This window comes from Tetrao urogallus, assembly GCF_951394365.1.
Source record: "Tetrao urogallus genome assembly, chromosome: 11".
Classification (NCBI taxonomy): domain Eukaryota; kingdom Metazoa; phylum Chordata; class Aves; order Galliformes; family Phasianidae; genus Tetrao; species Tetrao urogallus.
In genome coordinates, this window is record NC_136824.1 from 7,061,835 (window position 1) to 7,086,301 (window position 24,467).

Below are 24,467 nucleotides of genomic sequence, written 5' to 3' on the forward strand. Positions count from 1 at the left end.
CATAACTTTGATGCTTCCCATTATTTCTTTTCTCTCCAGGAAAACACTTCCCCTCCCCCATGACTCCTTTCTCCCCTTTCTCCTGTAGTTGCACATAATATTTCAGGTTGCAGCGAGTTTGGTTTCATCTCCTTCACACTCTGTCACTTCCCCGAGGTGTGAGGACTGTGACTTTGTAAATATCACACAAAATGGGATATTAAAAAAACATTGCTAAGGTTGCACAGCCTTTAGAAGTGAAGGAAACAAGAACTGGAAGTGGTAGAACCAGGAAAGAATTATAGAATCACTAAGGTAGAAAGAAAAAGACTGAGATCATCTAGTCCAATTGTCCACCTACCACCAGTAAAAGAAGATGGAGGCTCAAGGAAGAGGCCAAATCCAGAGTAAAAATGCTTCTCCTAGGAAGGTTTGGGGTGGGTTGCATTTGTGTCTCCATCACAGGATTGCTATGTGACATCAAGCCATTCACTCTGCCTGCAGGTTGCAGTCATTGTCACAAGCTGCCAGCTCTGCTGATGCTTCCTGGGAATTTCCTGCTCATGTGGCAAGAGTGCCAGGTCTCCACAAGCACCACATTTAACGTCAATGTAGGTCTGATATCTGCAGTCTGGCTGCAAAGGCAGGTTGGTCACTGTCCTCCAGCGAGGTGGATTCTGCCCCCTCAATTTCCCTGAGATTCTATCTGCCCTCTGCCAAATGGGGACCATGCAACCTCAGCACCCAGCTGGATGGCCGTGAAAACAAGCACACTCACTTCTAGAGAGCTCTCAGAAACAAGAGCCGTCATCACAAAGGAGAAACCCATAGAGAAATGAAAAATATGTGTTCAGAGGACGTGCCCCGAATAGCAGCCCCTCCAGCATTGCTAACACTTGACTTTATAACCTCAATGCTTTTTGCTGACTATACTTTTTTAGTGCTTCTTAGAATGTTTTCAGAAGCAAGCTGAACAGAAGAACAAACTTATCCACGCCATCACATCAAAAGCTGATCTGCAAGGCTGCAGTTTTTAAATCCACTGGAAATCTGAGTGCATTTAGCCACAGTCTTTCATTGCCTAGTCCTGGCCCTAGGAAGGAGCCCCCTGGAACGCAGCAGGGACAGACCCCACATCCTAAGCAGCATGTCCTGTTGCTGCTCAGAGCTACAGTGACCATGGAAGTGGCTTCCACCCTCTGCTGGGAGCATGAGATCTTCAAGAAACGCAGCCAAAGCTCAGCTCAATCTGTGAAGCCTTTTTTCTCCCCTTTTCTTTACTCCTTTCCATTTTTTAAAAAACCTACAACATAAAACACGGCCCAAATTAGAAGAATGCTTCCCCCCCACACAGCTGGCAAAAAGCCTGATTTCAAGGCTCCGCTCCAGTTCTGGATCTGTATGATCTGTTGGGATGAAAGGCACTCTGGAGATGTAAGCTCATAGTAGCAATTAACGGAAACAAGTTTGGATGCTGTTTCTGCCTACATGCAAATGAAGATCAGTAGAGACCTGAGAGATGGGATCGCATCGGCTGACACCGATGGGCAGATGCCAGCCACATAACTAGGTGATTAATGATGTGGGTAGCTGTGCTACCTTGGCTTTAACCAGTCCCAGAGGTGAAAAGTGCAATCTTGCAGTTCTTGCTGCCTTACTTCTTTCATCTTACAGCAAAGCTGTCCCAGCAAACTGCTCCCAGCAAACTGGTTGGCCGTGCTTAGCTTTCAAGTGCTTATTTTTGCTGAGGCCTCTTTTTGTTTCATCTTCAGCAAGTCAAGTCCCTTAAGAGAAGGTCCCAGTCCCTCGCAGAGGGAAGGCAGCCTCCCCACTGCTGCTACGGCTGCGCAGATCCGAGCCCTTCCAGCCCCGTTCCTCCTCCACGTCTCCTGTCCGCGTCGACAGGAAGAGAAGCTTTGGCATTGGCGAGAACAGGCGACCTTGAAGCAAAACGCTGGAACTCTGTGTGACTAAGTGGATTTACCACAATCTCCGGCATCAGATAAATCTCATCCCATAGCCCCCAGCCCTCCCCTGCCTCCCTTTCCCACGCAGCCCCTGCTGTACTCTCTGCCACTCGCCCTTGGGATTTACCTTCACTGCCACCAGCATTTTGTCATTGGTGGGGCTGAGGTTGTAACACTCGGCCAAGAACACCTTCCCAAAGGCACCTTCTCCCAGCTCCCTCTTCAAAACGATGTCTCTCCTCTTAATATGCTGGACATCTGTTGGAGGGAGGGGAGGGAGAGGGTTGAGGGAAGAACGAATCAGGGTTAATTCAGGGAATGGAAAACAATTAATTCAATTTTCTAGCAAGCTGAAATTGCTTCGCAAAAAATATCTTACGGGGATCTTTTCACCCACCCACGGAATGCAGCCATCTCTGAGACGGAGCTAGGCTTATGCAAAACATCTGTGAGGAAAGTACTTGAGGTTTATCACGTTTTCACTACAACTTGAAGCAGGCGAGTCCTCAGGGAAAGGAACCTTTGGGGCAAAATCAGCTATGAAGACCTGAATCTTTCTGGAACGATCCAGGAAATAATTAATCTCCTGTGGAGCAAAGGCTGCTAAGGCAAAGGTCACATACTTCTGATGCCAGGCTGGGTGAGATTAGAAGGTTGAGTTTCCAGAAGCTGTTGAATTTTGCATTTCAGTGTGGATAACCTAAACTCAGGCAGATTTCTGAGGCAAAACATTGCCAAGTCAAAGTGTTCCCAAGAGGAAGAGCACCAATGACCCCAGCATCTTAGGGCACTAGCAGGAGGTGGCTGGGAGCACCGAGCACTATCCTGCAGCAATGCTTCAACCTGTATCCATCTTCCACACAACCATTCCCTCCAGGTCACCCCAGGACAAATCCCTGGTACAAGGGGTGAACTCAAACCATTAATTTCAATGATCCTTTTCACTGACATTTAGGATGTCAAGGGTTGACAGAGAACAGCAACTGAGGCTCCAGAAAGACTCAGAAGAGCCACAGCTATTAATTTAATGGAAATACAGAAGCCCATAAAGATTGGTCTGCACCAGATGTTCACACATCACCTAACAGGGTCATTCATAAGGGCTAGATGTACCCAAGTAGTAGGTATCTAAAAGGGTAAACAAATGACCAGCGAGATCTCCACAAATGCAGGGTCTTGATTAAATGCCACTGATTGCAAGGAGAAGTTGAGGGTTTCCATGCTCATTTTTGGGGATAACACCAGGGCACAGCTACATTCTGCCAAAACATTAAGCATCTTTCTAGCATCACAGTGCCCATACAGCTGCCTTGGCAATATGAAGAGGCATCTTTTTCATGCCTGAAATGGACTATGAAGGCAGCTAGAGGCAGCTGGCTATCCCTCTGTATTTCCCTTCACTGGAGCTAACTGCCTGCCTCGGAAACTGCTGCAGAACAGATCACCCACAGCTTCAGCTTGACGGTCACAGCAGGGCAGTGAGAGCTGTACACTCTTCCCCAGCACTTGGTGAGCAAAGCTGACACATCAGAGGTCTGCTCAGGCAGGAGCATTAGATGGGACACTGCCCTCTCCCACCCTGGGGAATTCATAACTTTGAATCTTTTCCACTCTTCCATATGCCACAGGAGCCAGTGTGAGCAGCCACCATCAGCTTGGATGCATTTTCCTTGGGACAATGTGGAAGCAAGAGTGGCTGACAGCAGGTTTCACACTGGCTGCAGGGAAGCATCACGAACAGCAATCCCAGCCTACCACCAGCTCCTGCCACCCTTGATCCAGTAGGCACCAATAGTGGGCCATGAGTTCTGACGCCTCACAGCAGCCCAGGTACAACTCAACGCATCCAAAAGCCAGCAGAGTGAAAGAGTAACATCATAATGGCTTTCATACAATTAAGATTTCTCATTAGGAGCTCACAGGCAGGTTTAAGAAGCTGCAATCTCTGGCCCTTTTGCTTGTTAAGGAAGATGAATGTAGCAAGATTGCATAGGCAATGGGCCTTGTAATAAATGATGCTTCTATAGAGGAATCTCATTGACCTTTTCATTAATCGTTCAATAGACTGAAAACTGTTAGTAACCAATATTAATAATATTATCAACACTAAGGAACAGAATGGAAGGCACATCCAAAATGACTTTGGTTTTGAGTCTGCAATGACAATGAGTGAGAACACATCACATGTGGACTTTGCCTTCTCCATCTAGTTTAGCTGAGTGTTTAAGGAGTACCTTGAGAAATCCGAAATATTACATGCTGAAATGTTAAGCAATGCACTTGGGTGAGGAAAATCCTAATCTGAGAAAAGTTCAAATGCTACTATTTACTTAATAGAGGAAAAGCATTTTTTCTTCTTCCTCTTGGCATGTATTTCTATAGCACTCATCGCAGTAGTATCCAGGATTTGTTGTACTGACAAGCCATATATTTGTATTCTTTGTCTCCTGATCAGCAACAGTCAAATAATCCTGTATTAAGAAGAATCCACGTATACTAAAAAACTCACAATCCCAACAGAAATGCAGCACTGCAATACAACTGACCTATTTAATGAGAGATTTAAAAAAAAATAAAGAACTATCTCAGAATAATCAGTGATGGTATTTGAAATTATTAACACTTTTCATAATTGGTAACATCGTGAGAACTGAAGTAGACCTCTCTTCCCAAACTCCCTGAGGTCTTGCCCCAAATTTTCAGCTCCCAATTTTGCTTCTCAACAACGTCTTAATAAATGATGAGACATTTCTGAGAGCCAGCGTCCAGACTGTGTAATTATGTCTACATTATTAAAATAATATCCCATCTGTCTTCAAAACCCAGATTTCACAGCAAATTGTTAGGGTCACCTGTGAAGCTTCAGGGAAAACGCATATGAAGAATTTAAGAAGATATTATGGCAGAAGGAGATGAACCAAGGGAGGAGTAATCCTTTTGAGATAGCAGACCCACGCAGCGCTGCTGGATTAAGAGTAAACTTGGATGGTTATGAAAAACATATATATAATAGGTCCGGGAAGTTGAGCAGTTAGACAGTAACTGGACAATCTTAATGGACAGTCAGAAAAGCTCTTTTGCTGATCATAATTTCTCTCAACCTTGAAAGGCCGTAAATTTTCCATCACAGTATTTCAGGCACAAATGGAATAATAAGCGAGTTATAATAAATTGCCTTTTCACATGCTATAGGCTTAAAATACTGAAGTTTACATCAAATTCTCCCATTCACAGTGAGATCAGCGCCGTGATTAATCCTGCATTATTATTAAATATGAGCTTTAAACACAAAGCACTGACAAAGCGTCCCGGCGCCGTACAAATGGCTGTTATTGCTCTAACCTTGCATCTATTCTCTGCTTGTCTGTCCTGGCCGTAATTCATAAGGAAGGCCGAATAGCCATGAAAGATGCTGTGCTGCAAGGGCACCTGGGAGGTTCATCTGCATAAATCTGTTTACGTCCTCCTGGAGGAAGCAGAGCCCTGTCTGATAAACAGCTGGTGTTTATTTGTTTTAGGCAGGCACTGGTGTGCTAATCCATCTCAGCTGCCTTGTGGTCAGCCCTGCTGACAAGGTGTAGGCAAACTGCCTTCCCATAAGCACCGCTCTCTTATTTTCCTCTCCCCTTGTACCATTAACTTATAAAAACAAGCCAACCAGACAGTTCAAAGGAAGAATCTATGCAGGAAATACTGCAAGACCCGACAGGAAAATAACCAGACTTGACAACATGATGGGAACTCATTCAAGGCTGTGCTGTATCTACAGGAAGGATGGGAACGCACAGCACTGAAGTAACTCTGGCTTAAAATGAAACATATTGCAGTCCTTGTTTGAGGATTACTATATCACTGTCTGATAGAGAAGGAGAGCCAGGCAGATCCTTCACCTTTTTTCTTGTCCATCAAGGCAAACACACGGAGACCACGTTTCAACCCTCACCTCCTCTGTTACTCTGCATAACACATGAAGCACACCAGGCAACAGCTGACCTACAGGTTGGGAATGCCCCACAGCATCAGTTCAATCGTGTTGCCACGTGGGTAAGTAAGGCTGTTAGCAAGAGGGCAAGTCGGAGAGGCTACATTTCCTTTTACAAATTGCTTCCAAAGCAGAAAGCTTTCCTCTTCTCTAGAAGATTCAAGGCAGAAGGGTTGCGGCCTTGGATCTGCAATGGGATCTTACCTAACCTCCACTGAACCTTCTGCAGAATGGATGGCTTGATCTGTGCTTCAAGTGCATTCAGTCAGAAAAGCGGCTGTCTAAAAACAGCAACTTCTTCCTCCCTGTATTTGTTCCCATGTGTCCCTTACTTGCATCTGCTTCTGTTCTTGACACAAACATATTCTAGTTTGCTAACCTTGCAGGCCCAGCGCAACCAGGGATATAAAGGAAGAGAAAGAGGGGACAAGATGAATTCTACATTTCTCATGCATCATGGTAGTGTTTCTGCACCAGCCCCCAGGAAGGGGCCTGAAAAAGCCAGAACTTTTTTGCTTACATGACTGATCCAGTGACTCTTCACCCATCTTTTACACTCATATTACAGATTCTGTCTTATATGTGGCAAAGTCAAGGCAGAAAGACACCCCTTCAACTTAGAAATCTCAGGTGGAGCTTGTAGGGCCAGTAGCAGACAGCGTGCAGTGAAAACAATGTTTTTCCAATAGCAACTGCATTTCAATCACACGAGAACAAATCAGCAACTTGCATGGGCCTATTTCATGAATCTAATATACCAATTATCGTCTCATTTCCAATTCAGTCCTGGGGGTCAGGAAAGGAAGAGAAGGGTTCAACGATGCTGCAAATACTGCATTTGAGATTCCCATCACAGCCAGCATCCTTAAAACCACAGTTTGATAATACTCCTGAAACCTGGCTGCACATGATGCAGTGTTTCAACACAGATGACTACAGTGGGAGGTAAATGGACAAATCAAACTCCAAACAGACTAAACCATGAACAGTGACAGTACCTATGTTGCAGCAAAATGCAAAACAACTTAAGTTGGATGATGTGTTCCAACTGGAACTAGATCTGAAATTAATTCCTCACACCTCCTCCTTTCCAACTCCCAAGCAGCAGCCTAGCTAGGTGCTGTATTTCCAGCGGATTTCTTTTCCTTGGACTCTCAATTCACAAATAACATGCAGCTTCCTAGGGAAACAGAAGAAACCCATGGAAACCTTCTCTTTTACTTTTGCTACCCTCTACCATCAGCAGCTTTCTCTTATAGCCTAGAAATGACCAGTATCAATTTTCTGTTGGTTTCACCCCCTTTACATACAGCTGTTTTCTCCAGAGAGAGCTGTTTTCCTGCTTCTGTCATCATCAGCTCCTCCCTCCCTTAGCTTTTCACTTCATGCCATTTCTTCTTGCTTGGCCCGGCCTCCTGTTTCTTACCTTTCTTCCTGCTCAATCCCTCTTTTAAAACAGACTTCTTTCAGGTGTGTTTGCAGGATATCCTGATTGGAGTGTGATCTACGACTCTTTGTGGTAATGGTCTCAATTTCATGAGCTTCTAAAGCCTCATTTGCATCAACAACACGGTGTAAATGATAACAATGATATTTTTTCAGCAGTGGCTGAGTCATTTGCTGTAACAACTAATTTATGCCAAAGAATTGTCTCTCCTTTTTTTTTTTGCTTTATACACAAGTTGTCCACAAAAAAAGGTAGCGAAGTTCTGTTAGTCAATATGATTCATTCACTTCTTCTCTGACTCACTGCTAAAATAATTCTTATAAATAAATCCTGCATAACTTGCCTGCTCCACGACAATTAAAAACAAATAAACCAGGCTCACAATTTGCGCTGCAAATGGTGTCATTAAGACATGTAACTACCAAATGGAGCGCCTTTCTTACCAGGCAGTCAATTGTGATCTGGACAAGAGTGCAGATCAGGTAGGGCCAGATCAAAAAGCTCTGCACTGGAGGGCTGATAAGTCATTCTCTTACAGACCTGTCTCATAGCGAGAGAAGATAATGCATAGGCTAGCTGCACAGAGTCTGAGTCTCCCTCTTGGCCTGCTGCAAATCCATCAAAGTCAATCGAGGATATTGATTTCAATTGCAGGCTGCTCTGAAGTAGATGTAAACAAAGAGAGAATCAGTCTCACAAAATTATAAAAAACAAATGAAGAAGTAAGCGGGCCGTTTCTTAACTCCACACAGGCTCTGAGCACATAGCCTTCCACTTCTGGTGGCTTTTCTCCCAGCTCTGATATGAGCAACCTTTGTGAAAAGGCCCAGGTACATGCTTATGGCTGCTCGGCTCTGTGCCCAGACACTTGTTCTTTGCCAAGCTCCTCTGTCAAGGCACCCTTTTAAGGACTCAGGTTCAAAATAGTCATGACTATAAGCACCAAGCAGTACTGAGAGTCCTTTCAAAATGACCCCAAACCCATGGGGTTTGATGGAAAGCATATCTGAATCTCCAGGACCTCCATGGAGCGGACATAATTCTTGGCTGAGCCATCTGGGTGCCCACCCTTGGGAGCAGCAGACCTGCTTTGCAGACCCTGCAAGACCACCTTGCTCAGAGCACTCTCTGCACCGCTGAGGCTGTACTTCAATCTTGCTAATCCTGGATGACAGCTCTAATAGGACCTGTAGCCTGGATCTCTGATCCTTTCAAAATACCTTCCATCCACCAACCATACCGCTTACAATCAGGACATCATCAACTCCTTTGCTGTTGCAATACCATAGGGAGAGGAAGCACTGACCCAAAGAGCTGCCTCTTCCTCATCAGCTCACTCCAGCCAGCCTTGACATACTGAAGAGCTGCTATTCAGCCAACCAGCTCCCCAGCTGAGCATAGTGCTTTGATTAGCAGCACAGAGTGACTGGATTAGCACCTGCTGCATCCCTAGCCCTGGTATCAGCCACACAGCAGCAGCAACAGCATGGCATGTGCAACATGCTCTGAGTTAAATGTGAGCACTGAGGGACATGTGCGTGTAGGAGCTGAGAGGAAGGCAAGACGCAACCACAACTTCAACCAAGAGATCACCAGGTGCATGCCTAGATCCCATACTGCACTAAAAACCAACCTTGGTTAGGCAGCAGGCAACATGGGCTGTTGTAACACACCTGCCAAATTTAAACCCAAGCCCAAGCAAAATTTCATTTTCTTCATTTAAAAAAAGAATCTGAAAAACATCAGTGATACTTAAATGCATTTGGTACTGCCCCACAAACACTTTCTAAGGGAAAAACTTGTCACAGCTTCAACTATCCAACACTCCTATAAAAACAGTACACCATTTCAAGCTTCTGTCATCCATTTCAGTCCTGTAAGTCAGAGTACAAAACAGTTGGTGATTATTTTCACAACAAGAATGAGATACATCGTCCCGTGGCTACTGGATGCAGAGCAATCTCAGCTGGGACACACAACAGTTTGCAGAGGCCTGTTGATGCACAGCTAACTTGGGAAGATGGCACATGTTGAGATGTCCTCGGGTGAGACAGACACCCCTTGTGCCTACCCATGTTCCTCCTCAGCTCCCATGGAAGCAATAACACCAGGACTAAAATCTTATTAATGTTCTAGATGAAAAGCTTAAAAACAGAGCAATGCTTCCATTATCTCTTGCCTCCTCTCAAGGAATTTCTGGCTGACGTGAGACTGCAAAGCCAATCTGCTTCTCCAGCTTCAGCAGCCCATCTCCTGAAACATCCAGCACCAACTCCACATTCTGAGGGGATATTCGGGCTCTGCCTTTTGAATAAGAGGGTTAAATATACAACTGGGCTCTTCTGAGGAGCAAAAGAAAGGTAGAATGACGAGAGTGGGCTGCTGAGGTCTTTGCATTGGGTAAATGCCCAAGAGCCCCATGACAATCATAAGTAGAAGTTTGCACAAAGCATCGTCTCATTGACTCAGTGGCTCATTCCAGCAGCTCTCCAAAGCAGGGACGAGGATTCCTGGCAGGGTGGGAGGAAAAGAGGTTGAGAGAAGGGAAGTGAGTTGTTCTGGCAAATGTGTTTTCTTTCCACCAGCCAGGCCCCTCAGTCCCCTGCTGCCAGAGCACTCAGAATAAAACATTAATTCAATACCACACATTTAATTACACATTATTTGAAAGTGAATTTATTTAACGGAGGAAAATAGTCTTCAGAGAGCATCTGCCTCCCTCAGACTCATGCGTCTGCAGGGAGGGGGCTTGGAGAGGAGATAGGAGGAATAATGGTTGTTTTACATCAGCAGCTATTGCTGTTCAGCTCAGCCCTTCAGAAAGGGAGATTTTAAAGAGATAGAGTTGTGCTTTGCAGAAACTTACCAGATGATTTGATTTTCCAGCTACTTTTCACTTGATTGGAAAGCGCTGCTGCAGACAGATATCACTTGTCTTTCTTTTTTTATTATTTTTCCAAGGGAAGGGAGGGATTACTGGTGGAGGGATGGAGGAGGAGCGGCTGCCCCTCAAGAGCCCATGCAGTAGTCAGATTTCAGGCTTAGGGCTTTAACAACGCAGTAATCAGACATTTAGCAGCATCCTATTGCTGAGATGGATAATCACAATAAAGCTGGAAGCGACCAGCTCTCAGCAGCCTTAAGACTGTCTCCCACCGGGAATGCAGAGGCTTACCTTCTGCCCCCAAGCTCTCAGAGCCTCTTGGTTATTGGCTTCCCCAGCATGCAGATTCACCACCACAGATCTGCTCATGCTGCTCCAGCTAGGACCAAGCAATCTCTACTGCCTGGTACCAAGGCTTGCATTGCAGTCAGATCCCCACTGCAGAAAAATGGGGAAGCTCCAGTACCTGGCACAGGCATCCCTTCCACGGCTGCATATAAATCATGCTGAACTGTTTCAAAGCCAGAGAAGAGCTGCTGGACTCATGTGAGTCTTTTTCCCCAAAGGATATTCCACCCACTCCTTGACTTGGGAGCAGCACCAAAACCTCCCTCCTCTTATTGACAGCTTTGATGAGACAGCAATTCCCAGCCGGTGTGATGGAGAGCCCCACCTCTAGTAAACAGGCAGTGGGTCCTTCTGATGCTTACTCCTGCAACGGTGAATCTTTGAGCACTGGATGTCCCAAGGTGAATCCATTGCTCTTTTCAGTCCCAGCAGTCACTCAGCCACACTGCAGTATGCACGTGGACACAGGTAGACATTGCAGCGCTGGGTTTGGGGCTCAGCATTAAGATTTTCCTTGTAATTTTAAGGATGAAATTAGTTTGGATACTGCTGTTTCAATGTCGTCCACTTTCTGGACTAATCCATGGTTTGAGGTTCTAGAGACTGGTTCTGCTTCATCTGATTCTGCTGCCACTGCCTTCCATTATCAGCTCCTAACCCTACCCTGCCCCTACCACAAATGCTAAAAATCTCCTCACACAACAGTTTCAGATGTACTGAATACATCCTGGGGAGGGGGCCTAGATTTTTGTGTTTTCAAACCAGAGTAGCTCCAGGTAGGCTGGAAATCCTTCTGATCTCATCATAATCACAACGGAAAAGAACAAATTTGGATAAAATGTAGCATTTTCTGCTCTTGCTTTGTTTTCTCTTTTGCTTTCACTCCTGGAAACTCTGGATCCCTCCATCTTTGCCTGCCCCACGCCCAGTCCTTCTCCCACTGAAGATTTCCTTCGGTGGTTGTTAACAAGTGGCTAATGCAGCCAAACTCATGGAACAAGAAAATTCCAGAAGCGAGGCCATACAGAGTGAAAACACGAAGTGCTGAAAGACAGAGCTCAGGCTCAAGTTATGACTTCATTAAAAGCCTTTCTCCAATTTGCCCAATTTCCATCTCTCTCCTTCCTCTCCCTTCCTTCTCGCCTCCTCCAACTCCCTTTCTCCTAGGACTGACACAGGAGGTGCACTTCTGTCTACGGCTTGATGAGGTGTTCCCTCAGACTCATGTTTTCCTAACACCTCAAACAGACCCTTGCTTTGTCTTTGTTTCTGCCTGGGGTTTCCTTGGTTCTCTCACTACTCGTTCTGTTTGCACAACGCCATCCCTTTTTTCAACTTGCCAACTCCTCCCGCTGAAGGAAACCCCCGAAGGAGGAGTAATGCGAGACAACTCTGCCTGTTGGGCTCCAAAATTACAGTACAAAAGAATTAGCTAATCTGATAGGGACAGCAGCTGCTCCTCATTGAGACATCCAAGTCCAGGGGGTTCTGGGCTGCTTCTCCATTTGCTGCTGTTTGAGTTAGTCACAGGTAGGACTTGATGAATGTTGGACTGGTGCTTCTGTAATGTTTAATGCAAAGAGAAATCCCCCCGTCCTTTTCAGGACTACTTAAGAAACCACATGTTCTTATTAGGACACTGCTCTTTGTTCCCTGATTTTATTGTATCTCCCCATGTCCTGCCTTTATTATAATTACAAAAGAGATTCTGCCGTGGTTTATTGTCTCTGACATTCCCAACACAGGGAGAAAACAGGGTAATAAAACACCATAAATTTGTCCATTTTCTGTCTGCCATTCTTCAGCAATGTCTCGCACCATTATGAGCCAGACAGTTGGGGTAAATTTTCACAGAAGGACATTAAAAATTGCACTGTGTGCAGAAGGAAAAAGAAATTTGTCGAGTTTTCTCTTGTGCCAAAACACCAGTGTCTGCACCAGGGGAAAAATAACTGGTTAATTCTTCTTACGGACCGTGGTGAGACTCAAGAAAATATTCTGCAGTGCTGGTAGCCTCAGAAGACATGATTAATTGCAGATGGTGAAAAGGTGCATGTTCAGCTTTAACTGAACTATGTGTGAGGATCGGATGAATGCTAAGTTGGTATTCAAAACATATGGGGAAGGAACCTACAAGGCTCTTCAACTACAAAAGCAAGATTATGTATATATATATATACGTGTATATATATACACATTCATGTGTATATCATATATGGATTAACAGCTTAAGTTTAAAACCTGTGTATTGAAGTTTTATAGCAAGAATATATGGCTAGTGGAAGGGAGCAAAATAAGCAAGATTGCTGTGAAAGGAGGAAAAGGGAAATAACATTTTGCAGATAGCTGAGGAAGCAAAGGCATGAAAGGGATCTTCACTGCACCCTGCAAGGCTGGTAATAGTGATCTGTGGATGGATATATGTGGGTGGTGTTGCAGGGCACAGAGCAGGGAATAATGGTGGAATGATCTCTATAATCCATCTGTTTTTTTCCTTCTTACTTGCCTTGGACAGGAGTTGTTTAATCGGAAAATGGCTTGAACAAGAGTATTTATGTTGCTTTCCTGAATTGTCTTAATTAGAGGGCTACCAGCAGATACTGGGATGGTAATGTGGAAAAATCAGAGGCCTATTTCCATTCATTTACTCTACCAGGCTGCCTGCAAATCCTGTTTCATGATTGCAATCTGAGCTCGGACAGTGATCCAGCCTGTATTTTACAGGTCATTCTGATGCCTTTTCTTTATCAATCGAGTTTAAATCAAGCCTTTAACCTTTTCTCAGGGCAGAGATTGTTCAAGTGATGGGCAAACCCACACACATTAGTATCTGAGAACAGATGAGCACCCAAAGTTCAAAACTTCACTTGCATCTACACAGCCTGCAAACAGGGCACATGTCCAGTCTCTGTCACAAGGTCTCCAGACTAGAAATTGGAATTGTAGAGAGAGAAGACAAAATTTTAAAACAGCAAAGGTAAAAAGAATTACTGAGCTGTTCAAAATGACATCTTCCTTCTCTTTGCTCCTTCCAGAAATGAAAAGATTCTTGTGCAGTCCAGTTTGCTTCATTTATCCTTTCTTCGTATTGCAAAACAGCTTCTCTGTTGCCTAACCTGCAGTCTCCCCATATGCCATCTCCTCTGCTGTAAAAGTATTCCCTGTGCTGCTCATAGCATTGCAGGAGGGTCCACTTGTCTCTCTTGGGATTCCTCTCTTAAGCAAACCCCAAAGAGGAGATCATTGGGCATGTGTGCTACCTTGGCCACTCTCGGTGCTGATGGACTCTGATGGACTCCCATCCATGGTGTTGCAGTAGAGGTGACTCTGTCTCCTGCTTTCAGTGCTCCCTTGCAGGCCATTAGCAGGCATTACGAATAACACAAATGATTAAAACTGACCTCCAGGATACATCACTCTCAACCTCTTTCCAATTGGAAACGCTTCCAGCAATAACAATAGCTTCTTTCTGTCTTATGCTCTTCGGACAAGATTGCTTTGCAGACTTATTTTAAATGCCACACCAACCAATGTTTCTGCCTTCAGTCATTAATCTGTGGTGCCAGTCCTTGTCAAATACTTGCTGAAAGTCTCAGTGAATTATATCTGCTGAATTTCCCATACAGATAAATGTATAGTGGCAGCTTGATCCTTGGGGAACCCCAGCAAATCAGGTCAGTGTGGTCTCCCAGTATTTCAAGCCACGCAAGTTTGGCCTTCACAGGGTGTTGTTTTCCCAGCCATTCTTCCACAGCATCCCTTTAGGTTTAAGATTTCCAAGAACTTCCCAGAGCAGACATTAAACAAGACCACATCTTGTCCCCATTATGCCCACCACCTTCCAACTCTCATCAATCAGGTCCATTTTAGACATGCAAATTAAAATGTTAAAGAAGCTCAGTGAGTTGTGTGCATGCTCACAGGTGTGGATATTACAGGATGTGCTCTCCATCTGTAGGGGATGCTCACCTTGTCTGGTGCCCTTCAGCAGTTGGCCACTGATATGAGGAGAGCTTCCTCTTCATCCTCTATAAAGTTGGTTGCAATTCCAGAAGATGAAAAGCATTTAACAATCCTTTTCTCCGCTTATCACTGACATAAGCTGGCTTTTGTTCTCAGTGGCCAGTCTAAGTTCTCCATATATCACTCCTGAGATAAGCACTCACTCCTCTTCTCCATACCCTCTGTATCAGCTCAATGTTCTCCAAGTCAACCCTTGCTGTGATAGTAATTTCACTGTCTCTCACTGTCTCATTTTTGCATGCAAAAATACCTCACTGTTTGATATATGCCCTCGGCATTTCCTATGCCTTTTGCTTTCCATCCCTTTGTTTTCTCTCCACTTTCTTCTTCTCCTTCTGTTGTCCCTGTAATATTTCAGCAATGCCCCATTATGATCTCTCCATCTCTTCCATAACCAGCCCATGAATCTCATTCTTTCCATTCCTTCTTTTACTTCCTTTCTTTTTTACTAGACTGAATGTTTAGAGCAGCCTTCCCAACTGGACCTTAAAGACCCGCATTAAAGCTTGGCCAGCTTTCTCAACTCATTTTGCATTCCCTGTGCACCTGCTCGCTGAAAGGCCAGTGGTTTCATACGGCTGCCCTTTCCACAGACCCTCCTCAGCACTTCAGCTCTGCAGGGAATATAATCACTGCATCCTAGATGCTCTTCAATTTCAAGTGTATTTATTACAGCTGCTCAATTTCCTTTAATCTGCTTTTTCTCTTTCTCCTCCCCCTACGATTGCCTTCTTTTCACTGCAGTAGAACTACACTGCAGGAGGCTTTTCCCTCTGCCCCTCACTGCCTGCTCCAGACCTATCCCTGCACTGATTCACACTCTGCCCTAGGCACTGATTATCACTCGTTACCCATGTGGCTTCATGAATATGCTGGGCCCTTTGGAAACAAATGCAAACACCACACAGAGCTGCTCCCACTGCTGAACCCATAGGACAGGAGGGAGAGAAGAAACACTTCCATGCACAAATCACCTGTGTCATCTGCACTGAGGAACTCTCCTGCAACAGCAAAACCATAACGACAGAGATTGCCTGCGTCTGCCAGAGCCTTGTAAAACAGCATACTGCTAGGGGTTTGAACTGTGTTCTTATGTAGGGAATGCAGATCCCATAGGAAACAAAGTTGAGCATAAAACCACAAACATCCCTGCAGAGCTGGAGCAGCCAGAAGAGCTACAGTCGACATGAAAGACAGCTACATGCTTTCCTGTATGTTAAGCTATATGTTATAAGCTATAACACATGCACACGGTGGTTTAATTGGTGTATTAATGTATTACAATGCTGACACAAACAAACAGGGACTGCTTTCACAAGCTAGAAAATCCTTGAGTACACTGTAATTAGCTGGGCTTGTTAAAGCACTTAATAAGCAAGAGACGGCATGTGTCTGATGGCCCTGCACCTTGGCTCAGTGGGAAAGCCAGGCAAGAAGTGCTTAAATATGAAATGAGTTCAGTGCTGAGATGAACTCATAAGAAATATTAATCCATCTCTGTCACAAAGAGCTTCTGACCAGAACAGATGCATCAGATACCAGTGCCAGTGTCACAGGCTTCCCTGGTCACAGTCCCCATGCCTCCCTGGGGTCTCGTTCCTGCCTGGCTGCACACTCCCATGTGCTCCTCCAGGCATCAGCTTGGAGATGGCAACATCTTGTGTCTCACTTTCCCTTTCTGAGAATGGCCACCATACTGTAGCCTCAGCCATAGCAAGTCTTACTATTGATTACAAAGGTTCCTCAACATTCTTTCTCAGGCAGTTCATTGAGGACTATCAAGTATTTAGCAGTATGTTGGCCTCTAGCATGAGGTGGGACATGGCTACACAACACAGCGGTCTTGCCTCAACTGTCACCAGTGCACTAAGAGTCCCAAAGTAACAAGAGGTGGGAAATCACCCAAAATGCAACCCAAAAGCTCTTTGTCCAACCAGCATTATCAGGACCCCTGCTGTGAGTACCCTTTTTCTCACTCCCTGAGGAGCCTCAGGAGAGGTGAAAACGCAGCAAGGGTTACACAGCATCCCTGAATGCAGAACGGGCAGGCCATGCCTTTGTTTTATTCCACATTTCAGCATGCACACAGCCAAACCCATGCACTCCACAGCCCCACTGGCTCTGGGCAGTGCTGAGTTTGCTCCTTCCCTCTACATCCCCAAGCACAGCAGCAGCTTTGAGAGGGAGGGTGGAGAACAACCCTTAAACACACCCTCCATGCAGCCTATCACAGGCCTTAGCATCTCTGTGGCTATTCCTAGATCCCTATTGGATTCTTTTCATCTTTGTTCAGCCTCCTGTTCTACTGCTGAACCCCAGGCCTGCTGCCTCCGAGCTTCCTCCAAACGCTGCATTCATCCATTTTTAAAGGTGACCTTCCAACTTTAAAGGAAGTTTGCAAGCCTCACTGTCTTCATTTGCCCTCTCCTTTTCAACCGGCTCTTTATTATGAATTGAAAGAAGCTTGAAAGGTTTCTCTATTAAAAAATAAAATCTTTAGGAAGAGCACAACTTTCCCCACCACTTCTCTCCCAGTTTTTGCAACAGCCTACTTGCCTGTCTCAGCACTCGCTGCAAGCTGCCAGCTCTCATGCTGAAACCACCCCATCCCCACGGATGCCCGCGTCCGCACTCCCCTGCCTCATGCTGTCACTGCAGTTTGGCAAAGCTGTGCCCTGAAATCCTCCAGGTAAAAAACAACCTTGGAGGACGCAGGGGTGGAAGCGGGGTTATTTTTAACTTGGATCACACTAACAACCTGGGTTAGACTGCGGCCTCATAAGCTCTCGGGCTGCCACAAATGAAGGGCAGCAAATAAATGTCCTCTTTATCTCACCTTGCTGCCAAAGCTGCATCCTACCAGCCTTGGAGCCATGTAGTGATGGAAAAGGAAGGTGTCTCCAGCCCTTAGCATTAATAATGTCACTCTTACCAATAAACTGGTCGCAGTAATTAAATAGGCAGTAACAAAGCAATAAACAGCATCCTGTTGTGGTCATGCACCATTCAGCCATTTAATCAGGGCAGACAGGGCCTGAATTCTTACAGAAATACAACTGAGATAGGGAAACCAAAGTTTTATAAAATGAAATCTCAACTTCCAGCCCTTCTCTTAGATTACTATTTCAAACAGAAAACAAATACACAAACCAACCAACCAGTACCCTCTGCCATCCGAGCTTTCACTTTTTTGACTCTGAGTTCTAGTGCTGAGATGATATTGGTTATCTTCAGTGTTTCTCTTTGCCAAAAGGTCAGGACATCACAAACCAGTGCTATGCAGCAACACTTTGGATTTAATCATTGGCATCAGCCTCCATCCAAGAAACATAGATGCTTTCTGTGCTACAACCACTTGACTGCCAGGAACCACCAAGCTTCATTCGCCATCCAAGCCCATGTGCCTGGCAGCCCTGCTGTGCTCTCATATACTAGTACATATTCTTTACTTCTTTAAAGACCAACCAACAAGCAGTAAAACAAGTGGCAGAGCAGATCAGATTTGTCTACTAAAAATAGGGAAGTACTTTAATTACGCTGTCTTTAAGAGGAGGGAGGGTTTCCCAAAGCAAAATCAGAATCAGGAGGATAAGGTGCTAGCAGGTCAAAATTTAGTACAATAAATAATGGAAGGTTCCTTGCCTCAGACCCTCAGCGTTTCCTCAGTTCTGATGCTGGATTTCATCCTTGGGATATGAATGGAATCTTAAAATATAAATATATATATAAATATAAGCAGTGTGTGTGATGCCTGCACTTGGGCTGAGATCTCCCTTGGGAAAGGACCCTCATGGCTTCCTGCTTCTTTCTGGACCCAGAAGCTACTCCGAACTTGAAGCTGAACTGTGGAAGAGCTCAGCTCTGTCGCTGTGACACAGGGATGTGCTTGCTGCTGAGGGTCCCAAGAACTGCGCACTTGAATAATGACTCTGAGCCAGGATCTCATCCATCCCCAGCAGCAAATGTACAAATACCACCAATGCACTACAAGAGATTTAAAGGATTTATGCAAGACTACAGAAGGGGAAGCTGCAGCAGAAACTTACCTTGATATCACATTAATCCGCGGAGGACTTCACCATCCTGACTTCCAGTTCTCTGCCTTGGGCAGACGATCTCATTTACCACTGGTGTCTCTTCTCTTGGAAACCCCATACAACATTTCTGCCAACAATATTTAATTCCTAATGTGCATGCAGACGCAGACATACACACAACTCTGCTCCAAGACCAGCAAACATTGACTCAGATCTCCAGACATTAACATTACTTCAGGAAATTCCAAGGATGTAGTGCCAAGGTACCCTCCTTTCCAACCAATGACTCCTCCCAATGCTGATGGATCTGACAGCTGGCAAACCTGAGCTTCAGAGTGTCATAAGGTAATGCACAGACCAGTTCCAAAAGGTCATTAGAAGGATCATCCAAATAGATTTTAGTGGTTCTTTCAGGATCAAGAAGCCAGGTTTATGTTGCATCTACAGCTCACCAGTACTGCTCATTCTTGCTGTTTGGACTCTTAGATAATTCCTTCTTTATAAGGGATGTTGTCATTCCTTACTCATTCAGGGATTCCCAACAAATGCTCAGGAGTCTTCTTTATTTCCTAACGGTCTCTCTGCTATTTTGGTGGGAGATATTCTCCTTCCTTTGCAAAACTAAGTATCAATCTGCCCATGTTCTTTGAGGCTGAGGCCAGCACCACTGGTTCTGGGGAAGGACATTTGGCACAAGATTAGATACTTCATGCTCTACGGTCACATAAGAGTGCTTAAGGACATACACAGAACAGAACCCAACTTTCAGGAATCCCCTCTGTTATTAACAGGATTAAAAGGAACCTGCTAGTCACAGAGCAATATTTTCATTCGAGATATACTGCAGGAAGTTTGCTGTCTTCTTCTGAAGGTTAATCCCAGCCTCCAACAGCACTTTTGCTCTTCTGGTTTTCAGCCATCCACCAATGCTGGATCTGCAGCATTTCCAGACAGAAGAACCCCATCCAGTCCCTGAGCAGGGACTGACAGTTTCTCACTGACACTGTCTCATGCAGGCAGTTATCCTTCATGCATTTAGACCAGATCCATCACAATAATTCCTTCTAGAGGTCTGAATTCAGTGTATCACACACAATAGCTCCCTGGGAGGAGAAAAATTGGCACTTACCTGTCTTTAAGTGAGTCCTTTCTCAGTCGCCTGTAACATCTGTGCACTGTGAGATGTGATGGTTTTGGGGGCTGTGTATCTCTGGAGTTGTTCTACCAGCACTGAGTACAGGATTGGAGCTTAAACACTCCTAAATTTGCAACCCCCTCTAGCATCAGTCAATGAGCAAATGTGTCTCAGGAAGCACAAATCAAACCTGCAGCCACACTCACTACACTGAGGGGACTGAACCAGGCACTACCAAGCTGTGCTGTGCACAGCAGCTCCTATGATCCCCAAAAATTGCTGGGAACTGATGCAGCAAAATGAAAAGCCTGATTCCACTTCATATCCTGCCTATTGGCATCAAGAGCTGAATCCCTGCTGGACCAGATCCTGGACATAAGCAGAGCATCAGCTGGGAAGACCTTGAGTGCCTTCTCTGTTGTATCACATGCTGCAATACTCCCGATTGCCTCCTCTAAACAGACTGTGTATATCCCTGCCCCCACCTCAATTATCTTAATAAACGGCCTGGACACACCTCTCACTCACTTAAGATAATGAGGGGCCACGATTAGCTCCTTCAGACTTCCTGGCAGTTCACTGAGCCTAATGTGACTCCAGTCTGGCTGTTTCTGCCTTCTCAGGAAAAGGCTGACCTCTGGCAGCAGCTCTCTGCCATCTGCAGGTGGAGACCCATGCACAGATCAAAGGCTGCTCCCAAAAAACAGGGTAGAGCCGTGAGGGCTCCCCTGCTCTTAAAACAAGCTTGTGACTATTCCAATTGCCCTAGGGAGTGATAAGTTTCTCTTCCAGCAAACAGACCTGGTGGGTTGGTACCCGTCCCAAGATATGAAATAGAAACACAGGGCTAAAGACAACCCCAAATACAGGATTACAGAAGAGCACCTCTGCACGTTACCTTCCTGGCTTCCTGTCAAACATTCACTTACTCAACCTGTGAGCAAAAGTGTCACCAGTCAGCCTGTCTCATAACATGAATATCTGAAGCAAAACCTTGGAGAAAAAAGGGCAAACAGTCTGAAATCATAAGCAAACCCTTACAAGAAGCCATCTTATCTGCAGAAATCAGGAACAGGTCACAAATGACTCAGTAGCAGCAGCGCAAATCATTTAACCAGTGCTTGGAACAAATCCCTATGCTTTGTAGAGAGCAACCCAAATTTATTCCTGCTGATTAGTCAGCAGTTACGCTCACAAACTCAAAATTAATACTACAGTTCATGTGCACTTTGCTTCACTGCTGGAGACCATCATTTTCTCTTAGCTAAGAAATCATCTCGCATCTATTTACCAGCACAGGAAGTTGGTTTTGGGATTTATCCCAATTCTTAACTTGACAAACTCAAAGACATTACTCCACCTTGAAACCCTGTTTTGAAAAACCCCAGTTAACATTGCTTTTTGTTTCTTTACTGATTTCAACAGGAGCAGGCACTTACCAATTCTCTGGAAGCCAGTTACCAAATCCCAACAAGGAAGATGGACAAACAACCCCCAGAGCTGCTGTGGTCCATCCAAGGAGGTGAAAATCAGAACTGAAGACTGACATCAAGAACTGAAGCAACCAATGAGCTCCCAGCAGAAGCAGAAGCAGTATATTTGCAATCCTGTGCCCAAGATGTGTATTTCCCATTTGTCAGCATACAGGGCTAAGGAGTAAGAGAGCACCAAAGAGGGTAACACACATCACTCACCTTCTTGGTGCTGCTTTGCAGGAATTGCACTTTTAGAAACACAAAAGAATCCACATTGGACAAATAAACTTTTTTTTTTAAACACTGGATTTCCTCTGTTGTTTTCTGGGGATCATGGGTTGAATTTACGTGATTCCCCACTGTATGGACATGGGGCAGGATGTCCTATGGCCTGCCATACATCCCTGCAGTGCAAGAAGCTCAGGCTGCTGGAGACATGAGGCTGGCAGCCAATGCTTTTGACTCTTTGATGCATAGTCTGGCCACACCAGGCCAGAGGTTGACACCACCAAGGAGCCTGTTTGTCGTGAGGAGAGGGTGGAAGGACATCAGGGAAACCAAGGAAAAAACAAAAAGGCAAAGCAAAATGCACCGTGACAGGAGAGGAAGATACAATGCCACACCAGATAAAACACCTTTTCCAGTTGTGTCTTCCATCACATTTTTCCCCCTTCAAAGTGGAGGTGTTTATTTTCCCACACCTTCTTAACTTTTTCTGCCAAAAGATCAGGGCCTGGAGGCACTGGTAAATACACAGTTAATAAGGACTCTTCAGCTTATTGCCTAAACCCCACCAGAAGCACTTCCAAATGTTAAACAAAAATAAAGTCACACAATATTGATTTCTTGCGTGCTCTCTTCCCACTGCTCATCCAGACCTGTGTTTTTTGGCTTTACTACTGTGTCTAGGCTTCCTTATCCTCTGCTAATGCCCAGGCTTAACCCTGAGGATCTGCAGCTTGCTCCAGGTGCAGATCAGAGCAGAATGGTGATGCACTGCTGAAATGGCAGAAGCGCTTTCTTCCAACTGTCTCCTGGGACCTCTGTCCTCTGTCTCAGTGACCCCTGGGTCCTTCCACGACCCAGCATGGCAAAGACAAATTCTGGGAAAGCTAGAGACCTCGTGCTGGTGAGGTAGACCACCTTTAAAAGGGGTTCCAGACTCTTGGGAAGGAAGGGCTGGCTCCATAAACACACATTTAAGTAAACAAAAGAGCAGCAAAAAGCATCAAGAAACATCCTGCGCAGCTGGAATGAGCAGCTATGGAGACTCACAACACACAGAAGGACCAAAATACCTTGGTAAAAACCTTCATTATGACACATACCAAACACTCGTCTGCAGCAAATCCAAGCCCAAAGCACACTGCCTCCTTTGTACAGAGAATTATTGTGCCAGAATTGTCCTGTGCCCACCACACTCAGTTCAGGTATAAAGTCATAACTCCGTATCATTAGAGGAACACAAAGATGCAACACATCACTTCTCTGCCTGATCACCTGCAGCTTCCACACTGTGCAAGGGCTGGGAAAGCAGGGCTGTCATTTACAGGAGGAGCTGATATACACCACTGCCTGCATCCTACCAAAACAGCACCCAAACTCATTCAGTAATAAGCACTGTAAATAGTTTAGGAGCCACAACGTAGAAAGGGAGAGCAGAACAGCAACATCAACTCATGGTCCCGCTACCTCAAAGAACATGGGTACATCAGGTAACAGAGATGACCAAGAAGCAAAAACGAAGAGAAAGAAGTGTCCAATCCCTCCATAATACATGTAGAGCCCTGGAGCATAGTTATGCTAGCTCCTTGGGAACTGGTAGCAATAAAAACACCATGGGAACTCATACACGAGGAATCAGTTGCCCTGAAATACAAAGCAAGTTGGACTAAGGCTGACCACATCAGCAGGCCAACTAGTTAGCTAATCAAGCCTTTGTGCACAATGCTGCCGAGCTGTGAAACCAGATAATAGACCCTGCAGTAGTTGGGAGGATACTGCAGAGCTTTCATCACCTGTTTGCTTCCCATTGCTCAAAAAGGAGCAGGAAACGGGGATGACATCCAATGCAGCTCAGCTGGCCAGCCCATGTTATTTGTCAGGAGACAACCTCTCATCCCAGGCATTGCAGACATCCCTGAAAAGATAAAGATCTCAGCCATCACCAATCCTGTGAACAACAACGCCCAGCCGCTTCTAGAGACATTCTTATTAGAAGGCGAAGGCAAGCAGAAATTCACTCACAGTGTCATTTTGAAACATTTGCTTGAAATTAATGCCAGGAAGTTACAGCAACAGAAAGATGCTGGAACACTTTAGCTTTCTCATCAAAATTCTCACCAGCTTTTCCATGAGTGTTCCAGCACCATCCAACCAACTCAGCTCAAACATGCCCCCAGCCTCGTGCCCACAGTTACTTGCAGGCTGGCGCAGAAGCTTTAAATCACATAAATAACTTATCCTGTTAACAACACTAAGACACAGCCACTAAAACATATCCTTGAGCCAAGCCATGCAAGCTGCAGAACAGCTCCTCTCTATTGGAGCATCCAACCATCCTTATGTGAACTTCCAAGGAGGAACCACTCGTCTGCCCCCCACTGACTCTACATCACAAGCATCCTTCCTAGTGCGAAACAAGAGGGACACCTGCACAGCCAAGAAGCAACAGCACATCCTGAAATGCACACTGCAGTGACCTTTTAATGCCGAGATCCCTGAGAGATAAGGCTCCTAATAAAACACTTTCCACTAAGTGCAGAAATCTGCATTGGCAAACCCTAACACCATCTCCCAAAAGAACCACCTTCACCTTGAGGATATGACCGTTTTGAGCTACAAAAACCAACGTGTTGTCAACTGAGATCAGGAGCAGAGAGACAGGAGCAAGAGCTACACCTGAGCAACGTCCACATCAGAGCCACAAATCCCACCCCCACATCCCCACCCTGAAGATGCAAACAAACCAGACTCCCCACGCATGGGACATCTCACGAAGAAGTGGACTATGGGACGTGTCGTTCTGAATATTTATTTATTTTGTCTTCAAAGAAGAGGCCTGATGCAGCTGTTTCGTTAGAAAATAAAGTGTTTATTAAGAAACTAGACATTGAACACCCCTATAGTCTCTGTGAAAAGGGACCATCCCATTTCCCATTAGCACAGGATGATAGTTATGGCAAGATAA

General features: G+C 45.2%; 1 protein-coding gene across 3 annotated transcripts in view; it reads right to left on the bottom strand.

Annotated features, from left to right (window-relative positions):
* The window catches only part of NTRK3 (neurotrophic receptor tyrosine kinase 3), a gene marked incomplete at both ends in the record, with an annotated part of 177,561 nt that overhangs the window by 32,345 nt on the left and 120,749 nt on the right, over window positions 1-24,467 (bottom strand). For all 3 annotated transcript variants that reach the window (XM_079541059.1, XM_079541058.1, XM_079541057.1), the window contains one exon: window positions 2,074-2,204. In XM_079541059.1, the coding sequence (XP_079397185.1) occupies window positions 2,074-2,204 (131 nt within the window). The remainder of the gene's footprint in view (window positions 1-2,073; window positions 2,205-24,467) is intronic.